We start from the raw sequence: 21,513 nt of genomic DNA on the forward strand, positions 1-21,513 counted from the left end.
TTCCATTATAGAGCTGAAGAAATCAGGAATTTTATTTTTATTTTTGCCAGTTCTGGGGCTTGAACTTAGGGCCAGGGCACTGTCCCTGAGCTTCTTTTATGCTCAATCAAGGCTAGTACTCTACCACTTAAACCACAGCGCCACTTCCAGCCTTTTCTGTTTATGTGGTACTGAAGAATTTAACCCAGGGCTTCATGCATTTAGGGAAAACACTCTACCCCTAAGCCACCTTCCCAGCCAGAAATCAGGATTTCTAAAAGTTGAGAAAGTGAAAACCAATCATCAAAGGCCTGGAGCTGAGACTCCCAGCCAAAGCCCTTAAAGGCCTTTTTCCTTCTCTCAGTGCAAGCCTCATACTCCCCTCCCCCACCCCCACCCCTGTCCTTGGGTCATTTCTACACACATTCCTGGTGCCTGGTTCCAGAGGGAGTCTGAAGAAAGAACCTGAGGCTCACATACCCTCCCCGCACAGGCCTCAACATCCCTTTCCAGCCCTCTGTAGCTGTCAGTCAGCTACAGGCCTTCCCTTGCCTCCCTTAGCTGTCATGTGGGGAACAGGAAACAAGAACAGGAAATCAGGAACAAGAATCCTGCCTCACCTGCTCCCACAGGTTTGGGGTTCAGTTTTAGTTCCAAACCTCAGCTTCTTCTCTCTGAAGTTTGTACTCTCAGGCAGAGCACAGGGAAGAAAGGAGGGCTGAACTCTGCTGTGGCATACCGTCTCTCTGTGTCCCCTAGGAATCATCTTCATCACCATCCATTGCAGAAATGAATGGAAGCCTTGCAGCAAACTTTATTAAATATGAATGAGTCGCAGTCCACGGCCCCCGCGCGGTCACTCACCCACTCCATCTCTGGCAATTACTGAGTTGCACACACTGTGCCAAGGGGCTCAGCGGTCCCTGCCTGCCCTTGCAGGCTGACATCGCCTGGCAGGGGCAGGGCTCCATTCTACAGCTTCCCTGCCCCCTGATGAAAAGCCACCTCTGAGTTCCCATGTGGCTAGAATGCTCCATTCTCAAGGCCTGGGCATCTTCCATAGAACCACAGTGGACTTGAGCCTCAGAGTCCAGGTGAATAGAGCCTGTGCTTCAGAGTCTTAGGGCAAGCTCTCCTAGTACGAGTGTCTTCTGATCTCTATTTGCTTACATTTAGGTTCTAGGAGGTTGAGCCAGGCTAAAAGCTCATCTGTAGGCACATGCCCCTTACAGAGCATTTCATTCATAGTGAACTCCATTCTTATAAGAAGTAGTTACATGATAAATTTAATGTTAGTAGGGTCTTTAATGGCCCTGGCACTGCTGTGATCCCCAGAGCTGAAGACAGAGTAGAGGATCAAATCGATGAATGAGGTGGTCAGTGCTGGCCATTTTGGAGATCAAGAAGTTGAGGTTTGCAACTGGAAACATGGCTCAGTTGGTAGAGGCACTAGCCAATGAGCAAAAGCATCAAGTACTGAGTTTGAATCTTGTCTTAGACCAAAAAAGAAAAGAAGTTGAGGTTAAAGAACTTGGTCAAGGTTCTCAGCTAATGAGTATTGCACTGTGTTGCATATGTTTATGTGTAGTAGAGGGGTGGGGGAGTCGTTACCATCTTCTACCCCAACAGACCAGTTGGCAGCTTGCCTGGGGCCTCTAAAGGTGGACTCTGCCCCTCCTTCCTTTTCCCCAGGCCAGAGTCCAATAGGCTAATGCCTACATTTGGCTTTGACCCTAATCAGGAGCCATCAAATTCCCCACAACCTCAAGTGGTTTTAGTCCAAGTGTTCAAGACTATGTATGAATTAGCAAAAACAAATGAGATCAAATTCTCTTCCTGAACTTAAAAAAATTACTTTTATTTTAGGAACCAATAAAATTATGGCAAATATTTACAAATAATTATCTCACATAAAAGTTACATAAAATCAATTCTTCACAAGTAACAGTCACTCATGATAAGACACACAGATACTGAAACTACGCCAATCTTATTGCATGTTTCTCCAACTAATCTAAAAGAAAGGTGTTGCAGTCAACCATTTAACTTAAAACCACAAATTCCAGATTTGACAAGAAAAAAAAACAACTAAAAACAAAACAAAATGAAACCAGTTTCCCACCCCAGTGTCTTCCCAAGTCCCACCCCCTGCCCTGCCCTCCTCCCCACAAAAGAAAAATATGTCCAACATCTTTGGCAAATTGGCACTGTTGTAATTACATTCAAATATTATTACACACAAAAGCAACACATGTCACTAAGAAAAAAAAAACACACCAAGATTTCAAGTCAGTTATTTTCTACTAGAAAAAAAGAATACAAAACATACACATTTATAAGAAGCATTTTTTTTCAATCTGTTGGAGACAGACCATCTCCCACTTTCAAAGGCAATTTAATTGTGGTTTATTTTTTGTTGTTTTTTTTTTAATTTTTTTTTTTACAAGTCAGCGTCTATGCAGGCATCACAAACTTTGGCGGATAGAGTAGATATGTATTTCTTTGATGCTGGAAGTTCAGATCCTAAGACAAAGTTAACTGTCTCAATGAATGAAAAGCAAAATCCATGTGTCTTCCTGGCAGAGAGCTCTATTTCCAAGATAATCTGCATTTCTAGAAACACTCGTGTCTAAAGGCCACTAGAGGGTGGAAAACCAGGGCAAGCCAATGTGGGAGGCCCTGCCCTGGGTTCCAGAAGTAGGGCTCTGGCAATACCAGGCCCTCACAGCCCACTACCAGTGGCTTAGGGGCAGGACATGGGTCTGTTCCTTCGTGAACCCCCTGGACAGGCTGCTTTCCAGTCTACTCACCTCTGTGACTAAGGAAAGGGAAGGAGAACAGGCAAGAATTGGCATAGGAAGACTCAATGCTCTCTCTGAGTTTCAAGTACATCCTAGCATCAAGGGTGTGTATGTGTGCATGTGTGTGTGTGTATGTGTGTGTGTGTGTGCATGTGAGACCAAGAGCACGCTCCTGCTCACATGGCATGGAGGGGAAAGCCAGACTCCAAGGCTCTGAAGTTTGTAAAATGTTTAAAATAAGACTCCGGATTTATTTATTTTCTTTGTAGCTCTATAGCAATTAATTGCCTATTGATTGGTTGGAATGTTCAACTCTTCATTTCCTCACATACAATAAAATAGTTTCATTAAAATGTATTCATGCTTGAAAATAAGGGAGCCATTAAATGCTTTCCTTTCTGTTCCACTCCAAGGGAAATGCACCATTTGTAAATCAAAAATCCATCATCCAAAATCATTTGTTTTTAATGGTGGTGCTTTTGGAGAAGATGAAGGACGTGGCCACAAGCATGGTGAGTTTGGGGGACAAGGGTGGTGCGGCACTGTACCCACAGGGTCAGTGGATCTGGGGTGTGGTGGGTGAGACTGAAGCATGGCCTTCCCTAGCTAGGTTCTAGAGTTAGAGAGGTGACACTGAACTGCCGTACCCTTCCACTCTTTCATCTGCTTCTCTCTCTCTCTCTCTCAAACACACACACACATACACACACACACACACACACACACACACACACACACACACACACACACACACACACACAGCTGCCCACAGCAAAAGGGCAGCTACCTGCCCTCTGTCTCCTGCCACGGGTCAAGTAAGTGCACAACTTGAGCCTGACTCTACTGGGAGAGCCACTGAGATTCCCTCAGGACAGAAGTGACTGTTTTTTCCTCTTCCTGCTGCTCAGGGGTCTAAAACATGAAGAACAGATATCTGGTCCTACCAAAGAGTGGCTGTGTTAACCCATGATTTGTATGAGCTCAGAGAAACTCCTGGAAAGAAATGGCAGTGGCGGGATTCTGAGGTCCCCTTCGAGGCTGAGGGCGTCCTCAGTGCCAAGGAGTTACCAGAGAACAAAAAGAGACAGGCACCTGCCTTGCTCTCAGCCAACAGCCCTCTTTAGGGAAGCTGCAGGTAGCCTCAGCAGGAGTACAGGAAAGGGACTGCATCTGGCAGTCACTGGAGAAACAGCCTAAGTTGACAGCTGAGAAGGTACAGGTAAACAGTGACTCCCCACAAATATGCAAAGGGGAATCCCGGAGCCCAGGGACAACAGGGGACTGGGCTGAAGGGGCCAGCAGGAGGTGGGGCAGACTTCAGACAAGAAGTCCCAGCGAAAATGTCCAACTTTCCAATCATGCTTTTTGTTACCTTGCCTTGAACCTCTCCAAAGCCAAATGAATGAAAGGAATCAATTCATCTGAAACACCGGTGTGCATGCATGAAAAACAGCCTCATGGAACCCACCCAAATGGGTGACAAGGCCAGGGCCACTGCTGAAGAGATCTAGCCCAGAATCTTATAGGGTAAGCCCACGCTAGCCCAGGCCTCTCCTAACCAGGTGCCTGGACTTTTCTCTGCCATCCCAAGAAGGTGTATCTCAGATACAGCCTATTACTGGGCATTTGGTGGTTGTGTTTGTCTTTAAGATTTGCTCCCCATGTTTGGAGCTAAATTCTAGCTGAAATGTCATCCACAAGGAGGTGGCGGGAGCCCAGGCTGCCCAAGCCAGGGCAGGCACTCTGGGGATTTCACCCCTCAGTACCCAGTGACCACATTGAGGGCTTCTCTGCATAGCTCCTCACATCCCATTACAAGTGCTGTTGCACCCCCACATACTTCTGAAACCCAACTACTTTTCAAGAGTCCCGCATGAAGCCTGGGTTTGCCGGTATCTGCCACTGACTTCGTGGACACGTGGGAGCCCATCACTCCCCTGTGTTCCCATCTCGTCCAAATGTACACTGAAGAACAAAGGAAGTGAGGCAGAAAGACACATTCTGCAGAGATTAAGGGGAGAAGGTCACAAGCTGGTGGCCCGTGGGTCAGATTTGGCTCTTACATATCGTTTTCTCTTGGCTGTTAGTGTTTTCCAAGTGTTCACGCTTGGATGCCACTCAGTGGGGGCAGGGACACATTGGATGTTTTGGGCCCAGAGGGTGAGGTCACACCACCTGCTGGCCAAGAAAGCAGTTCGTTTGGGGCCCTTGAGGCTGTGATCTGTGGTTTTGGCGTCGTTGGGCATCCCAGGTCTGAGCAGTCCTGCCTATTGTCATGGTCAGTACCAAAGCACAAAGGGCAGAGAAAAGAGAAGGTGACACTGCCACCTGTATTTTGTGAGAGTCAGAGCTGGCCCGTGTCCAGGCTCTGGTAAGGCTATGGAATGGACTTGGACAAGCTTTACCCTCCACTGAGCCTTGGAGTAAGGCAGGGATGGACTGCGGATGAAATCTTAGAAGCCATGGTGTGAATTGGAGCAAAGGTATAGTTCAGGATCAGCAAGGCAATCCACTCCAGGCCCTTCTATTGGGCCAGCTTCCAGCCTCTGTTCTTTCTTTCCTCATTGTGAGGCTGGGGGTTTCCTGGAAGACTAAGGAATGGGTGTCTCCAAGCCATAAATTCCCAAGACAGGAGTGCAGCTCTCAGGGGATGGAGTGGAGCCTGGGGATCTTAGATTTCATCTCTAGCTGACCTAGTGAGCCCCTAAATATGAATTTGCCCATCTGTAAAATGAGCATCCTGATCTTTGCCCCACAGGATAGTTGAAGATTGCACTGTACCAACATCTGTTACTAAAGTGTGTACTCTAACCAGGGCATTTCTATTAATAAGGAAACAGATTGTGGGTTTGATAAAGCATCCACTTTTTTTTTCCAGGTTGGAACTAGATTATGGTATGGACATGTCCTTTTTCAAAAAGTCTGAGCTGGACTCTGGGGCTGAAGACCTGTGGAGGAATACCCCAGATCTCCCGCCACGATGCTGGTGAAGCCTCAGACTTGTATTGTCTGTTCAAGAATTCTCTGGCATCTATTCAACAGCATACGTCCTTTGGAACTCTCCTCAGCAAAGCCCCAGGCAGCTGTGCTGGGAAGCTGGGTAGCTGAGCCAGTGAGAGTAGATGGGCATGTGCGAGAACATCCACGTGCATCTGTGTGCTCTTGTGCTTCTGCCTGGAGCCCAGGAACCATGTGGTTGTCTAATAAATACAAATCCAATCTGAGTTCAAGATTGAGGAGAGAGGGGAAAGGCATAGAAGGAGCTCAGCAAGGGGCAAGGCTGAGGAAGGGTAGAGTTAGGGCTGGGTAGGGCCAGGTGGACGTTGCAGAAGAAGGGTAGTGTGCGCCTTAGGCTGCTGGTTTGGGGCCTGAAGCCTTAAAAACCAGCATCCAAAGATGCAGGTGCGTGCCATCCTAAGGGATGAGAGGCAGGGTCTGGGGCCCAAGAGGCTTGTGCTGAAGACCCCCAACCCTACTATGTCCTGTTAGAGGGAAGAGGAAGGAAGGAAGAGCCAGGTAATGCACCTTCTTCTATCTCAGTGGGTAGGTAGAAGCTGGTGACAGTTCAGCCCAGCTTTGGAGGTGGGCACTGGCCCCAGCTACCTCCCTTCTTTGCCCAGCAGTTTCCTGGGGTGGTGTGCCTGCCCTGAGCTCACTGGGCCACACCACTGCTGGCGAAGATTCCCCAGAAGTTCTAATAGCCCAGATACCCAGTATGGAGCATCAGGCCTGGAACCATCTCCTGTGTCCTCACTGTCAATTTCTCCTCTAGGGAAAGGATGTAGGTAGATGGGGTGACAGGGATCAGCATGTGTTGCGGGATAGGGGGCCAAGTTCCAACTCCCACCTCTGCCAGTCACTGTGGAGACTCCACTTTGCTGAGCCTCCATTTCCTCTTCTATCCTCCCCCTTCATAATCATTCTGAGGGACAAATATTTGGGGGTGGCCAGAGGAGGTCTGTTCTGTATCCCTACAAGGCTTCTCCAAGCCAGGCCTCAGTGTCCCTATGGGGGCTGACCTGGGTCTTTTGAAGGTTCTTCTAGTTCCCATCCTCAGGGGATCTTGCTTCCCATTTGATCTTAACATTAGCAGTTGCTTACTTAGAAATAGAGGACTTGCCCTGGACCAGCCTGCTACAGCCCCAGCGCCCTGGGAGTAAGGAAGAAGGGAAACAGTTGTTAGGTGACCCTGTTCTACCAAGGCGGTGAAGGCTCAGAAAGGTAAAGGACCCAGTCTGAGGTTCTACAGTAAAGCAGAGGAGTGGCCAAGATAAGACCTGACAGGCCTGATGATCCAACAGCCAGCCTCTCTCTACCCCGATTCTCTGAATAGACACCAGGGACATTGTCACACAGAGATAACTGAGCCCATTCTCATTGCTGTCATTCCAGGGGTTTGGATAAAGTTGGCAAGAGAGTCTGCACAAGGAACAGAGACCTGAGGTGGAAAGATAGGGTTGCCTGGCACTTCCATGTCAAAACCTGTCCCAGGTCATACACCGGTTCCTCACGGCTTGTCATGACACCCCTATGAGGCCTTACTCTGTCACCCATATCTTCCCTGGTGGCTTCCTCTGGCCAGAGTCACACACAGTGACCCTCTTGGTCCCTTGTACCGACGGGTAGCCCTGTACTGTGTGAGGTGAGGTGCTCCCCCCCGCCGACACCACCCCAGGCCCAGCACCCCCATGCCCAGCTACACACTCAGCTCCGAGGGAATGGGAAGGCTGGCCCAAGAAGCAGCTCAGGAGCCCTGGCTGATGCCTGTAGGAAGCTGTGGTCCTTGGTGCAGGGGAAAGTCCTTTTTGTCATCACTGTCTGTATCACTGCAACAGGCTTGCCCAGAATCCACTTGCTGGGGTCCTGTGGGGTCGGTGAAGTATCCATGATGGGTATCCAAAGTGATTCGAGCCTGCGCATGCCCCAGAAACCATTCCAGTTCAGTTCAGTGGCTCCTGAGGCTGAGGAGGTTGGGAGAGGTCAGACCCCCTCCTTGGCTGGATCAGATGATCTCCCAATCCCACCCAGCCTGACAGTCAAAGTCCATGATGCCATCAGCACTTGGATGACCTCTTATTTTTGAATGACAGCAGAGAACCTTTCAGATAGTTCTCTTTGAGTCCTTCAGTCTGGAAAAGAGCAGCTCATGCTGCAGTAGCCCCAGGGAAATGGAGTCTGGAAGCCTGGGCATCTCCCCTAGGTATATTCTTCTGGGTGGAGGAAATCTCTGGGGAAGCTTGTAGCCCAATGAGTCTCCTAGGCATTACAGAAGTAGGGGTGAGCAGGAGGCTGTGGTCCTCAGTCTCAAGGATAGCTTACAAGCTCACCTGACAGGGACACCAGGGCAGAGTGGGCATCTGTACACAGGTTGAAGCTGTCCTGTGACACACAATGAGTACAGGATCAGGATGCATCATGGGGCGGGCAGTCTGCTCAGTGGGACCCTCAGCCCCACAGAGAAGCAAGAAGGTATTTACATAGGTGTTGTTGAAGCAACAGAAGCTAGCTTTCCTTCCCAGGCTTGTGGTACTGAGATGAACAGTTGGTCAGATAGCTGGGGGACTGGCAGGCTGGGCTGGGCTCAGCGGTCTACAGAAGAGACTGTTGGTTTGTGGAGACCCTGTGGCCATTTAGAGAAGCTGATCAATCGACTCTTGAAATGGACAAGGGTCCAGAAATCCAACAGCTTTACCATGGAGCCCAAGTCCCTGGCAGGGAAGGGGAGAGAGTTCAGATATGCAGGGCAGGGGTACTTGTGTATGGTCTTGTGGGGCCCCCCTCACTGTTGGGGTGGGAGGTGGGAAGCTATCTCCCTCAGTGATATGTGTCATAAGTGCTTGGCGCCTGCCTGGCTCCAGTGGTCAGTGACGGTCATAGGCAGTGGCGGCCGCAGGTGGGGCAGCTCCTCGGGCAGCAGCACTGTAATAGTAGGGGGAACCTGGAAGAAATAAGAGAAGGTACTGATGTTGGGCCTGGGGTACTCTGTCCCCCCTTCTGCCCCTTCCACCCCTCACCCAGTTCAGGCTACTGTCTCTTCTCATCAACATCTCTGTCCCAATCTGTTTCCTGAAATGCAAGTCCAATCCAGGGCTGCTACCTGCCCTCAATGTTTCAGGGCTCTTTGCCACCTAGAGCTGGATGGTCTAATCTTCCCATCTCATCTGCCTACTTCTGTAAATGACCCACTGGACATGGCCTTGACCCTTTCTGTGATGTCGTCTGTGACCATGTCCCTGCTAATGTGGCAGAGCTAAGAAGTTGTCATGCAGACAATTCTGTGATCCACAAAGTCTAAAATATTTACTACTGGTCCTATGTAGAACATGTTCATTTTAGGCAGCAGCTGGGACCTGACCTGCCAGTCATACACCACTTGTTTGCAGAGACTAGAAGCTTCCTTCCCCAATTGAGGTGATTCCAGATTATTCAGAAATCTCACCCCCATCCAAACCAATATTTGTGGTTCTCACAAGTGTCCTAACTGGAGACTGAGATAGAGTGTGTGGTGGGGGGAGGTGTCAGTCAGGCCTTACCACTTCTTGGCTGTGACACCTTGAATAAGTGACTTTACTTGCCTGAGCCTTAGTTTTTCCATCTGCAAAAGGGATCGCATTGGCGTGATTGTGAGAGGATATGGAAGTACTTTAGAAATGGCCTCTTTTCTATCCGTGAGCTCTTTTAATTCCCACAACAATCCTATCAGGTAGGAACGATTATGGTCTCTATTTTATGAATGAGAAAAATGATCCAAAGAGAAGGTAGCTAGTGTGAGATGAGGTGGATAGAGGCTCTCAGCAGGCACAGCCTTCCCTCCAAATTCGCCCTTTAGCAGATACCCTTTTGTCCCCCGTCCCCCTCTGGAGGGCAGAGTGGCCTCAGGCAGCAGTATGGTGGCACCCCCATGCCTCACTGTGCTATACTGTGCCTAAGATTTCCCCAAGACCAAGTTGCCTGCTGCTCTCCTGGTCACCTCCTCAGCAAGAGTCTTTCTCTTTCTTATTTCCAGGGAACAGCCTGGGGACAGTCACTCACAGAGTAGCTGCAGCACCAGCCCCACATCATACATGAGAATGGGCCCAGGAGAGAAGTGCATGGGTTGGGGGACACCCTTGCAGGACAAGGCCAGGCCCACCAAGGGACCTGGAATAGACAGGGAGTGGATGGAGTGTCTCCCAGAGGCTCCCTGGCAGGCTCTCCAAGCCCCCCACCCCAGCTACCTCTTACCCTCAGCTCGCCAATCGTAGAGCCTGATCTTGGCCAATCCAACCAGTGGCCTCTGCTGAGAGTTTGTATTTAGCGTGAAAAATGAAAACATCACCTCACAAAGCAGTCTGTCTTTCTGGTGCCCATTAGGCTTCCAGATAAAATAAACTTGTCCTTTCTTCTGTCATTTTTCCTCTCTAATTCACATTATCATCAATTTACTGCTTGACACAGTCATTCCCGGCTGGCTCCCTCTCTAATCCCTTTAAGGCGGCCACAGTCGTTCCCATTCTAATCCTAATTGACCGGCATGGCCCTCTCAATCCACCAGCCCTGTCTGCCCCTCCTGCCTCTGCAGCTCTATTGCCAGGCTGGGGGCCTGGCCAGAAGGGGACCCCGAGTGACAGACATCCTGGCTGGGGAGGAAAGTTGTCCAGAGGCCAGTATCCTTGTCCTGCACTGGATGGCATTGCCAGGTTTTGCCATATTAGGGAAGGAGCTCTCAACCAGGCTGGTGGGGGTGAGGTGTAGGTAGCCTGTGCCGGGCTGTGGGAGTGGGAGCCGTGATGGGCAGGCTAAGTGATGGGTCTGTGTTGTGTGCATACACACACCCATGCACACAGCTCTTCCTGAGTGAGTGGGAGCACCACAGACCACTGGAAAGGATCCAGGACCCCTGCAAACCTCCCTCTGGTCATAGAGATCAACAATCTAGCTTTCCCGGGACTGAATCTTATAGGCTTCACTTAGTCCAACCCCAGAAGAGGGGAGGGCAGCCTGGTAAATGCAAATGGGCTTAAAGCTATTTGCAAGGCTCTGGTTAGGTGAGCCTGGCTCTCCTCATTTTCAGGCAAGTGGGATCACTGCAGGTTCAGGGTGCAGATCCTTTACACCTGAGTCAGCTGAGATGACTGGCTAACAGCCTGCCTTCAGTTCCTTGTGGCTGGAAGTTCTGGTGGGTAGGGACAGCCAGTGTTCCCTCATCCCAGCTTCCCCTGCAGTTGTGCTTAGGCATGTTTTGTGGTTGTTACCAATTCCATTCTCTGGTGTCTGACCTTGATTGAGAAATAAGCAACAGCAGGAAGAAACCTAAGGCCTCCATTTATTGGCAAGCCCTGAGTTGTCCCGTATCTATCTGTTTAGTCTTTTGGTAGATTCTGGGAAACCCCAATCTCCCTTATAAATCTGTTTTGTGCTTACACCACCCAAGTAAATTCTGTTCTGTTAAACTGAATCAGCCAAGGAAAGTAAGAACCATCTCACATGCTTGTATGAATACAGGGTCTGGGATCAGAAGGAGGTCTCATTCTGCCATTTCTATGCTGTGTAACCTTGGGTGAATTAATGAACTCTTCTGGGCTTCATTTTCCTCATTGGTATAATCTGCATAATCTTCACTCTTCTAATCTGTAAAATGAGCTAACTCACATGAAAGGCTTAGCCCAGTGCTTGGTACAACTGGAAAATGGTCGTGTAGACAAAGGGATTGAGTTTTGATTCCTCTTCTTCCACACTCTGGTCTCCTGAAAGTCCTTGAGCACCTCCCAGTACAGACACAGCTGCATGAGGCTCCCCCACCCCTGCAGCCTATGCAGAGCCTGTGTCTTCCTTACTTAAGGGAGGCATGCAGCCCAAGCCTGACCTTGGGGCTGTGAATCCAGCCCCATCATTAACTTAAGCAGCAAAAACCTCAGATGATTGGCTGGTTCCACCCCTCAGGTAGTGAGTGACGTCTGTAACTCTGACCTCTGCTTCAATCTCTTTTAGCTGGTGACTGCCAGCTAGTTTTACATAAGTTCATGTCAACAAAACAGAAGTTTCTTTTTAGACTATTGAGGGCTGGTTTTATCCTGTTTTGTCTTTGGGAAAAGGGCCCCAAAAACATTGATAATGTTTACAGATCAGACTGGCACCGTCCATGGACAATCTGCCAGCAGCGTGAAGCTTGGAATTGGGCACCAGCTGGTGGCCTTGGCCAATCTTCAACCACAGGGCAGCCAATTTCCAATGGAGGTGGCAGGCATCACTAATCAAATACTGGGCTTCAGAGCCCTTAGCAAGATGGCTTTTCTAGCAGCGACGACAAATCAATCCGGAGTTCTCACCATATTTAAAGATCCTTAGGAAGTACAAGTTACTTGTGGATGGACATTTTCCCTACCTTCCTTTTTCTCCCTTAGCACTTTTTCATTCTCTGTTCCCCTTCCACATTTTCCCTCATCCACCACAACATCTCAGGGAGGGATGCGGACATAAGAAAAGTCCAAGTGGCATTTACTGCCATCATTGCTCCCCAACACTTCCCATATTCTGTGTAGATGAAGCTACTCACTCCGTATCAGTGACTAGACTCTAGGATGCTGGCTCAATGAGGTGGTTCAGACTGGCTGATAGGTTCAGAGGCCCCACAGGCCTCTGCCAGTACTCACCAAGCAGCCCCGGGTTGGGGAACCTCCACGAGTCGTTGTACGAGGAATACTGAGGGTGGCTGTAAGGACTCCCAGAAAATTCACTCCCTGCAGGTGGTGGGTGGAAAGAGAAATAGTCATCAATGTCAAGTCAAGCTCACAAAAGACCTTGAGTCCCAACCAGCTTGAGTGCCTATTGCACTTGCCTTCTACATGACCCGCGGGTATTTTTGGTAACCAATAAAGGCATTTCAGAGCCACGTTCCTATTAAGTGTTCAGCTGGTTGACGCTTTCTATTTCTTCCCCAACACCCTTTGCATTATTGAGGATGAAAATTAGCTTCCCATATGGACACGATGGAGTTACCGCATGCCAGGTGTTCCCAGGGGCCAACCTCTGACCCATCTTACAGGTGAAGAGACTGATGCTCATGTATACCTGAAGCCCAAGGACCCTAAGGTTCATTCATTTCCATGACTTCCATTCTAGTCTAGCCTATCGCACTGTGAATCCTAGAGTGGCCATGCCTGGGGCTTCAGTCCAGTTGGAAAGATGAGACACAAACCAAGACCTCTGTCTGGGGGGTGCAGGTGGCATTCTGCTGACATGAAGAGATAGGCCAAAGGGCCAGACACACAAAAGAACAGTGGACCAGAGTTTCCTTGGCCTTGGAGAAGGGCCAGGTGTTAGTGGCTCTAGATGTACACAGGCAGGAGCACATGCCAAGGTAGGGAGAGATGGGGTGGGTTATGGGGGACTCTGAAAATAGCTATCTCTGGCCAAGTGGAGAGAGGAATGGGGTGCTGTCTCTGGCTCTTCCCTGGGTATATAGCAGCCCTAGGAGACTCTCTTTACTGCCCATCCATCAGGGGGAAGCACCAAGTCTTACTCTTCTTCCTTCACTGACTTGCTCTCAAAGAAGGCAGGGCCAGCCTCTCTCCCCTGTGGCAGCAGGGTGAAGGTGGACTCAGAGAGCAAGCTTGGGCCCATTGGTGTCTAGGTCCCCTAGTGCCTGGCAGAGAGTTTGTCTATAGAGGCTCTGGAGTAGGGGCAGAAAGCTGGGTGTTGAGTGTTTTGTTTGTTTTGTTTGTTTGTTTGTTTGCAGTACTGGGGTTTGAACTCAGGGGCTTATGTTTCCCAGGCACTCCCCCCCCCACCCCCCAAGGGATTTTCTGAAGCTTATAGGTCCTTTCCTGCTGGACATGATGGAAATCATTCAACCTTAAGAGGCCACCTGCAGCCCAAGCATGACTCCACGATCCTCACAAGAAGGCCTACAAAGGCCAAAGGACAGGAGCTTCCAGAAGTGACCAGACCAAGAGCCACATTACTTGGCCAGGCAAAGCTGGAACACCGAGGCAAGACTGAGGACCAGCCCCCATCAGCTTCCTCTCACCTCCACAGGCAACCATAGGCAGAGCGTGCGCACACACACACACACACACACACACACACACACACACACACACACACACACACACTCCTGCTCAGGCCTCTCTGGGGGCCACTCCCAGCCTGACAGGCTGAGCCTTCCAATTCTCTGTTTTTTATGCCTCAGTGGTCAGGGTGTCAGGTTCTGGCGTGCGGACGGAGAGCATGGTGACAGTGCTGGGCCGCACAGCCAGCTTCGACGTATCCATCAGCGCCACGTGCCTCCCCTCCTCAGGGGCAGGATGGGCGAGCAGAGAGACAGAAAAGCCTCAAGAGGGGGACAGAGCCTTCTGCCCCTTCTCTGAACTCTGGGTGCCAGTGGAGCTGCCCAATCAGAAGCACTTCCTGATAGTGCTGTGCCAGGGCCTGGGGGCATCAGGCTGCCTTGGCTAAGGCCATCTCTGTTAAAGATATTTGCTTCTGCTGCCAAATCTAGCTCCAAGGTCACCTCTTCCAGGAAGACTCCCTGGTTTCCAGCCCCTGAAAGCACAACTTACAAGTTCACTGAGCTGGAATGGTTAGGCATGTATTGGTTATTCATCCCCAAATTGGCACCGGCTCCTGCATGCCTGCAGAGGGCCATCCACAGCTCCCAACTGTGATTCAGGATATATGCACCTAAGTTGGGGCCCCCACCGTCTTCCAGCCTGTCTAGCCTTACAGTATCAGGTGTAAAGTTGTCAGATATCTCTTCTGGGAAACCCCCTTTCTTGCCCCTTCTCAGGCAGACCCGTTCTCCTGTATCACCCACTAGCTCTGGATTTGCCCTGCACTGAATGGGAGTCCTCCATGACATGGAAGTAGATGCTCAATAGGTCATAGGAAATACTGTGGTTCCCTGAGACCCAAACATCCCCATGGCTCTCTCCTAGTCCTCTTCTAGGCCTCACTCAAGTAGACCTTCCCTGTGGGGCCTGCCCTGACCAATCTCTTCTTCCTGCTATAGTTCCCTCCATAGAGTATATCACCTGCCAGCCTGTCTTATTTATCATGCTCATTTTGTTCTCCTGCCTTGTCCACTAAGCTGTAAGCTCCTTGGGGCTACAGAGCTTTACACATTTTTAGCTGCATATGTTCCTAACTTCACCCCAAACTTCAGCACAAGGTGCGGGTTCCACAGACAGGAAGGAAGAAGGAAAGATGGAAGGAAGGAAGGAAGGAAGGAAGGAAGGAAGGAAGGAAGGAAGGAAGGAAGGGAAGAAGGAAGGGAGGGAGGGAGAGAGGGAGGAAGGGAGGGAGGAGGGGAAGAAGAAAGGCATGCTAGGCTCTGCTAGGTCATACAGTATCACATTACTGAATCACACTTCTCTAACTCAGGTGACAGCTACCATAGCTTCCATTATTAGACCCCATAGCCAGGGGGTGTATTGCATACCTGCTGCATACCAGGATTTGAACCATTTTTTTCCACATCGGTAGAGGAAATGAACCACCAGAACACTGGGTGATGGGTGCCTAAGGCCTCTGTCCTATCATCTCCAGAGACCTACGATCTAGTCCACTTATCTAGTATGGACTCTGAGATGGTGCCTGCTTATCAGAAGTGCCATACACAAAGCCAGCTGAATGTAGGGAGCTATCCCTCACACTATAGATATTAGAGATGAGGTCTTCACACTAAGGAGGGTACCTAGGTCTCACCTAGCCTGGTCCAAAGCTAGCTGGGAAGTGACAGACTGCCTGAGTTTAAGACCATGTCTTAATTGGACCACATGGGTCTCAGTGAATCAGGAAGAGGCTGAAAGCAAGGGCTTAGAGCCAAACTATATGCGTTCAAATCCTGAGTGTGCCCTTTCCTCTGTGCCTCAGTTTCCTCCTCCATAAACTAGGAGCAATGAAAATGGCTATACAGACTGCATAAACAGGCACATAAAGAAAGCTCAGCAAATGTCAGCCATGATGACAAAGATCCTTTACTCATCACCAAGTCCTCCTTGGCACCCAGAATCTCCTTTAATCCCCTGGAAATCCCATGACACTCATTCACAAGATGAGTACAACTGCCTGTATCTCAAATGTAAGAAAATGGTCCTGTGGAGCAAGGGACCTAGTCCAGGTCAGGCTCCTGTCTTCTGGCCCATGATTCACTTACCTTATAACACCACTTTCCTACTCTGGGCCTCTGTTTCCCCATTTGTAAAAGCACAGTTTAGACCAAGTGAGTTCTAAAGGCCCTTCCTGTCACTAAGCAGATCCACTTAGCAGACATGGGCCTTTTCTGTGCACTACACTGCACCTGGGTTCTTCAGGTTTGGGGCTTTAACGCTTTGCTCCATTCATTCAACACACCACTGTCCTCACATGTGAGGGCACTGACTGCAAAAGCAATTCAGAAAAGTAAGGTGTGCCTAAGCCAGAGAAGGTCTGGGGTGAGGGGGGACAAACTGGTCTTGGAGGATATTACAGTAAGAACCTAATACCAGAGGAAGGTAGGCCCTCCAGGCTGAGCAGAGACCTAGGGCTGTGGCTGAGCCAGGCCTACCATAGGGACCCCAACAGAGCACAGCAGGTGTGGGACAGGACACCAGGTATTTTTCCCTTCAGGGCTAAGACTGCCTTAGCCGGGGCTGCACCGCCCCTGAGCACCAGCATCTGGTGCACAGGCTGAAGGGGGTAAGCCGTGTCAGAAAGACCTGCCAGTGGCTGCCACCATAGTACCAGTGAGAGGAAACAGGGCCCACAGGAGGGCGAGAGTAGAGATGACTCACAGGACAGAAATGGAAAGTCCTTGGTTCTGGCTTTTGCTTTACCACTTGAACCATACACCTCAGCCTTTTTTTTTTTTTTTTTTTGCTTTAGTTCATTATCAGATAGGGTTCACACTTTTGCCCAGAGCTAGTCCCAGACATTCAATCCTTCTACCTGTGGCCTCCCACATGACTAGGATCACAGGCATAAAGTTCTTGTTGGGACCTTCAAAGGTACAGCCAGCAGGCCTAAGAAAAAGATTACATAAAAAATCCTTTCTCCAATGACTTTTGCACAGTGGAAAGAATGCCATAGTCCTCATCTCTCCCTACTAACTTTTCTATGTTTTGGGCATCTCTTAGAAATGCTAACTCCTGGAATAGGGGTTAGCAGGAAAACTGTGAGGCCTTCCTGGAGTACCAGCCTGTGCCTAGGTGACTGGCACTCAGGGACCCCTCCATCTAAGTGGCACACATCACAGGAGCCCTCCTTAGACACAGCTCTGGAAGCTACCTGGAAATAGTCACAGGTAAACCCTTAATAACTCCTTCAACAGGAAAACCTATGTGGTGGCCTTGTCCATGCTCATTCTCCTTGGAGCCAGGAGGCAAAAGGTTGGGACCCAGAGGTCTCTGAGGGAGCTCTGCAGATCTACAGTTTGCATGACAAGTGGGCCCCATGCTTAGTAGTCAGCTACTACTACCCTACTCTACTCCACTCTTCTCCACAAGCTGCTATGTGGCCTTGGCCAAGGAATTGAACTTCTCTGATCAGAATCTCCTCATCTTGACGAGCAGTCTAATAAAGATGCTGTTTGACAACAGTTTGAATGTTCCTACCAAAACTGAAGTTTAATCTCCATCATGAAGTATTAAGAAGATGGCTACTTAATCTGACTACAACATTCAGAAGCAGAAACTTTTGGAGGTAAAGTTAAATGAGGCTATAAGGGTAGGATCTTAATATTTTGGGACTGTGTTTATTTTTTGTATCATTACAGAACATTCACCACCTTGGGACTTAGCAGAAAGTGCTCACCAGCAAGAAGGAAATTCTGATCTCAAAATTCTCAGCCTTCAAAATTGTGGCTGAATCAACCTTTTTTCTTTATAAACTACTTAGTTTATGGTTCTCAGTCATAGCAACAGAAAAAAGCCTAAGGCATGTACATCAAAAAACTAGTGGGGTAATATCACTGGACGAACACAATTTCCTTCTTTCTCCTTACACCATGGAAATTGGGGAAGTTGGGGAAAAAGAGAAAAGGAAAGAGCCTCCTCTATGTACCACATTGGTCTGTAAAAGGAATTTTACAGCTTTCACTGTGTTCTTAGATATGGCAGAGGAAACCAAGACCTGGGTGTAGGGCTAAGGGTACAGAGATGTAGGTGCTATGGAAGGATTCAAACTAGGGGGACTGAAGATGCAACTACCCCATGATAATGGTAGCTTGTGTATAAGGCCATTGAAGAAACATGATGCTCAAGTTTCCATTTGAGGCTGTCTGGCCACCTTCTGCCCTATCTCCCATGCATTCAGAAATTCTGCTATACACTTGCTGTCATTTGAGTATAGACTGCCCCCTCCAAAACTCATGTGGAAATGTGGATGTCATTGTGAAGAAGGGATGCAGAGCCTCCAAAAGCTGATGAGGCCAGTAAGATTGATACCATTTGAATGAGGGGGGAAACGGAGGAAGCCAGAGGAAGCATTTGCATGGGCAAAGGCAGGAAGGAGGGACCAGATGGTCGGCATGAGATTCCAGGGCACAGAGGACTGGGGATTCTCCTCAGCTGCTGTCAACAGGGCTAAGAACAGAGGACTAGTGCCCTTTCAGCCTTGAGTCCAGCATGTGCTGGGGGCACTCAGCCTTTAGTCTTTCTCAGAGTTGCCCACTCTGGAAAAGAAGACAGAAGAAAATAGCCCTTAAAGTCACATAGACCAGGCTAGGTCATTTGTAAGCTGTGTGCTCCTGAGTGAGTGGACTGGTCTTCTTGCTTCTCAGGGGAAGGAAAGCCCTACCCCTTAAGCTTATGGGGAAAACTGAGTGACATCATGGTTACAGATGGTCTTTACAAAGTGTGTGTAAGAGGATTTGAACATTCTTCCCACGGACTCTAGAGAAAATGAACTCAGCAGGGAAGAGGGAGGCTTCCCCAGGCTCCCTTCCCCAACAAAGTGTCAGAATTTTAGGGAGAATCCCTAGAACCTAAAACCCCTTCATTCAACCATCAGGTTGGCCTGTCATATATCTCTCCATTCCTCCAGCCTGTTATTTATCTTATTGTTTTTGGACTTTTGAATACACTGTCAATCTTGGTGTACTTTGTTTTCAATATGGGTATCATTAACTAAAGTTCATTATGTGTTTAATGAACGAATTTTTCTTTGTAAAAAGTACACATAATGAAATGCACAACTGTAAATGTATTGTGACTGTATTTTGAAATATAGACCCAGATAGTCCAAAGCTCTACCAAATCACAGAACATTTCGTGTTCCCCAGAGAGGGTGGGGGGAGGGAGGGAGGGAGAGAATTCTCTGTGACAAACAAGGGACCTGTTCCAACCTGGGAACATGGGCTACATGGGCTCCAACCTCCCGTGGGCACAGAACTCCAAGGTAAGCAAACAATCCAGATCCCAATTGCCAAAAGACCAGCAAATTGAAGTTTCTGCAAAGCCACTAAGTAGCATGAAGCCGGGTGAATGTTCTTCACTGAAAAGAAAGTAGAGGTTTGAAATCTAGGATAAATGTAGGCTTTGCCCAAACAGCATTGTCTTCCAAATGGAGAAGAGCTAACTGTAAAAGCCATAAAACACTAACTAAAAATAAAACAAGGGAAGCTGTGATTTTAAAATATGTGCTGGAAGTAGCTGCCCATGACTTGGTAGGGGCAGGAACATACCCAAATCAGAGGGGCCTCCAGTTTCCCTTCGCTCAAAGCTCAGAGATGGCAAGAAAGTCAAAGTTTCCTAAAATCCTCACAAGTGACAGGTAAACGGGCTGAGCGTAGCTCTTAATTAACCCAAAACGACACCTGCCAGATGATGGGGATTTGCGAGCGCGCTGGGGGCCGACCCCATCTACAGATGGTGGGCTCCCACTGCTGCTCCAGACCTCGGCCGCTGTGATTAACATAAGGAAAGTCTTTCAAAGTGACTTCGAAGCCAAGTTCTTTTTCTGAAGGAGTCAGAGCTTTGAGAGAAATTTTTTTGCAAGGGAAGAGGAAGAAGGAAAAGATCTCAAAGGGGCTGTGCAAGTTCTTCTTCCTGATGGCTGTGTAGAACTGAGTGATACTCAGGGATCTGTGGGTACAGGGTATTGCTTCCTAAAACTATTCATGGGGAGTGTGATTAAAACCATGGCACCACACGTAGGTGGTACAAACACACATATAAATACGCGTACACCAGTAAGTACATCATTACATTATATAATATAAATCACATATATACAGGCAGGTCATATACCTATATGTATATACAGGTGTTTATATAGAATAATATGAATACCATATGTACGTGGACAGGTGTGTAGATATGTATGTATGTATGTATGTATGTATGTATGTATGTATGTATGTATGTATGTATGCAAAAATGTAGGCACTGGATTCTGGTACTCAGCCAAAGCCTCTCTGAATGTTCTTGAGCAGCTCATTTTCCATCAAGCCTCAGTTTTCTCATCTGTCAAAGTGGTATATATGGAAAAGACCTCCAGGAGGCTTCTCTTTGCTGTCCTCCCTGAACTTGCCCTGAGCCTGGTCCCCTACAGGCTGCTCACCTTCCCTCACTCCATAGCAAGATCTTCCCAGGCTCCCAAACAGAAGATGAAAACCTGAGCTCAGTAAAGGTCAGCCTTGTCAACCCAGACAGCCCAGCACACCATGCATCGATCCACTGCTGCAAAAAACCTCTTCTCCCACCAGCTCAGCCCTTCAGAAAAACAAGGAAGAGAAAAACCAAGAGAGAGTGCAAGCATGTGGGAGAGAATGCACAATGTATCTCACTTTCATTCTCCCTGAGAGCCACAGACTTTGAGGCTGAATGGCAGTTCTGGGTAGGTCACAGGGTCACAGGGTAGAGGAGACCAAGCCTGAGCTTGGTCCTGCCACTGGCCAGCCAGGAGGCCATTTAATGGTCTTTGTGGGCCTCAGTATTGTACTCCACAAAGAAGAGGCGACTGTGTCCACTTTCTGTCTCCATACCTGTAAAAAGCCAAATGCAAAGATCCTTCTGGAATTCAATGATACATTATAGCACCTCCACCCCAGGCCACAGGTCACATCCCCACTCCATCAGCTGATAGTGCATCAGAGGCATGAATGCCCTATAGCCACAAGCCAGCAAGTTAAGTCTACTTTCTTGTTCTTCCAGACTGACTTCACATCTCTGTACCCTGTCTGGCCTTTGGAAGCATTTCTGCCTGAGACTCCTGATTATCTTACAGCAGCCTTTGAATAGTTCTGGTCTCATTGTAATCTACTCTCTTGTTGTGGTCATATTCCAAAACTCTGTCCCATTCTGCCTTCATCTATGCTAAGAAAGCAGTGGTTAAGATGATCTCAGTGGCTCTGCAGCCTCAACAGGGTGCCAGATAACACATGATTTGTGTATATATGGGTGTAGCGAGGGTGGGCCTAGAACTTGGCATCTGACTCTTAGAGCATTGCAAAAACTCAGCTTCATGTAGTCACAGGCAGCATGCTTGTAAAGGCCAGAATTCAAAATATATCATGCAGGTAGTCAAGGCCCTTCAGAGTTTGCCATGCACAGATCTTCCCCGACACATCTACTGACCCATGCCACATGCTATGTTCCAGGCTCTCATACAACCTACAGTTCCCCACGCATGCTCTGTAGAGCCATTAGAGGAGGAAATAGCTCCATCTGCATGTGCTGTCTCCTTCAACTGAAATACTACTGTCTTTCCCTTCCTCATGTTCAATCTTCCAACTCATTGAGACCCAGCTACCACACTACCTCCTCGGGAAACTCTT

At 48.7% G+C, this 21,513-nt stretch overlaps 1 protein-coding gene across 4 annotated transcripts in view; it reads right to left on the minus strand.

The window, feature by feature from the left end:
- Positions 1–1,821: 1,821 nt before the first annotated feature.
- Pax5 (paired box 5) overlaps positions 1,822–21,513 on the minus strand; it is a 180,882-nt gene continuing 161,190 nt past the window's right edge. For all 4 annotated transcript variants that reach the window (XM_070009992.1, XM_070009998.1, XM_070009993.1 and 1 more), the window contains 2 exons: positions 12,413–12,499; positions 1,822–8,718 (listed from right to left, as the gene is read on the minus strand). In XM_070009992.1, coding sequence (XP_069866093.1) covers positions 8,642–8,718; positions 12,413–12,499 — 164 coding nt within the window. In that variant the 3' untranslated portion in view covers positions 1,822–8,641. The remainder of the gene's footprint in view (positions 8,719–12,412; positions 12,500–21,513) is intronic.

This window comes from Dipodomys merriami, unplaced genomic scaffold (assembly GCF_024711535.1).
Source record: "Dipodomys merriami isolate MVZ:Mamm:240054 unplaced genomic scaffold, mDipMer1.0.p SCAF_11, whole genome shotgun sequence".
In the NCBI taxonomy this organism is placed as follows: Eukaryota; Metazoa; Chordata; class Mammalia; order Rodentia; family Heteromyidae; genus Dipodomys; species Dipodomys merriami.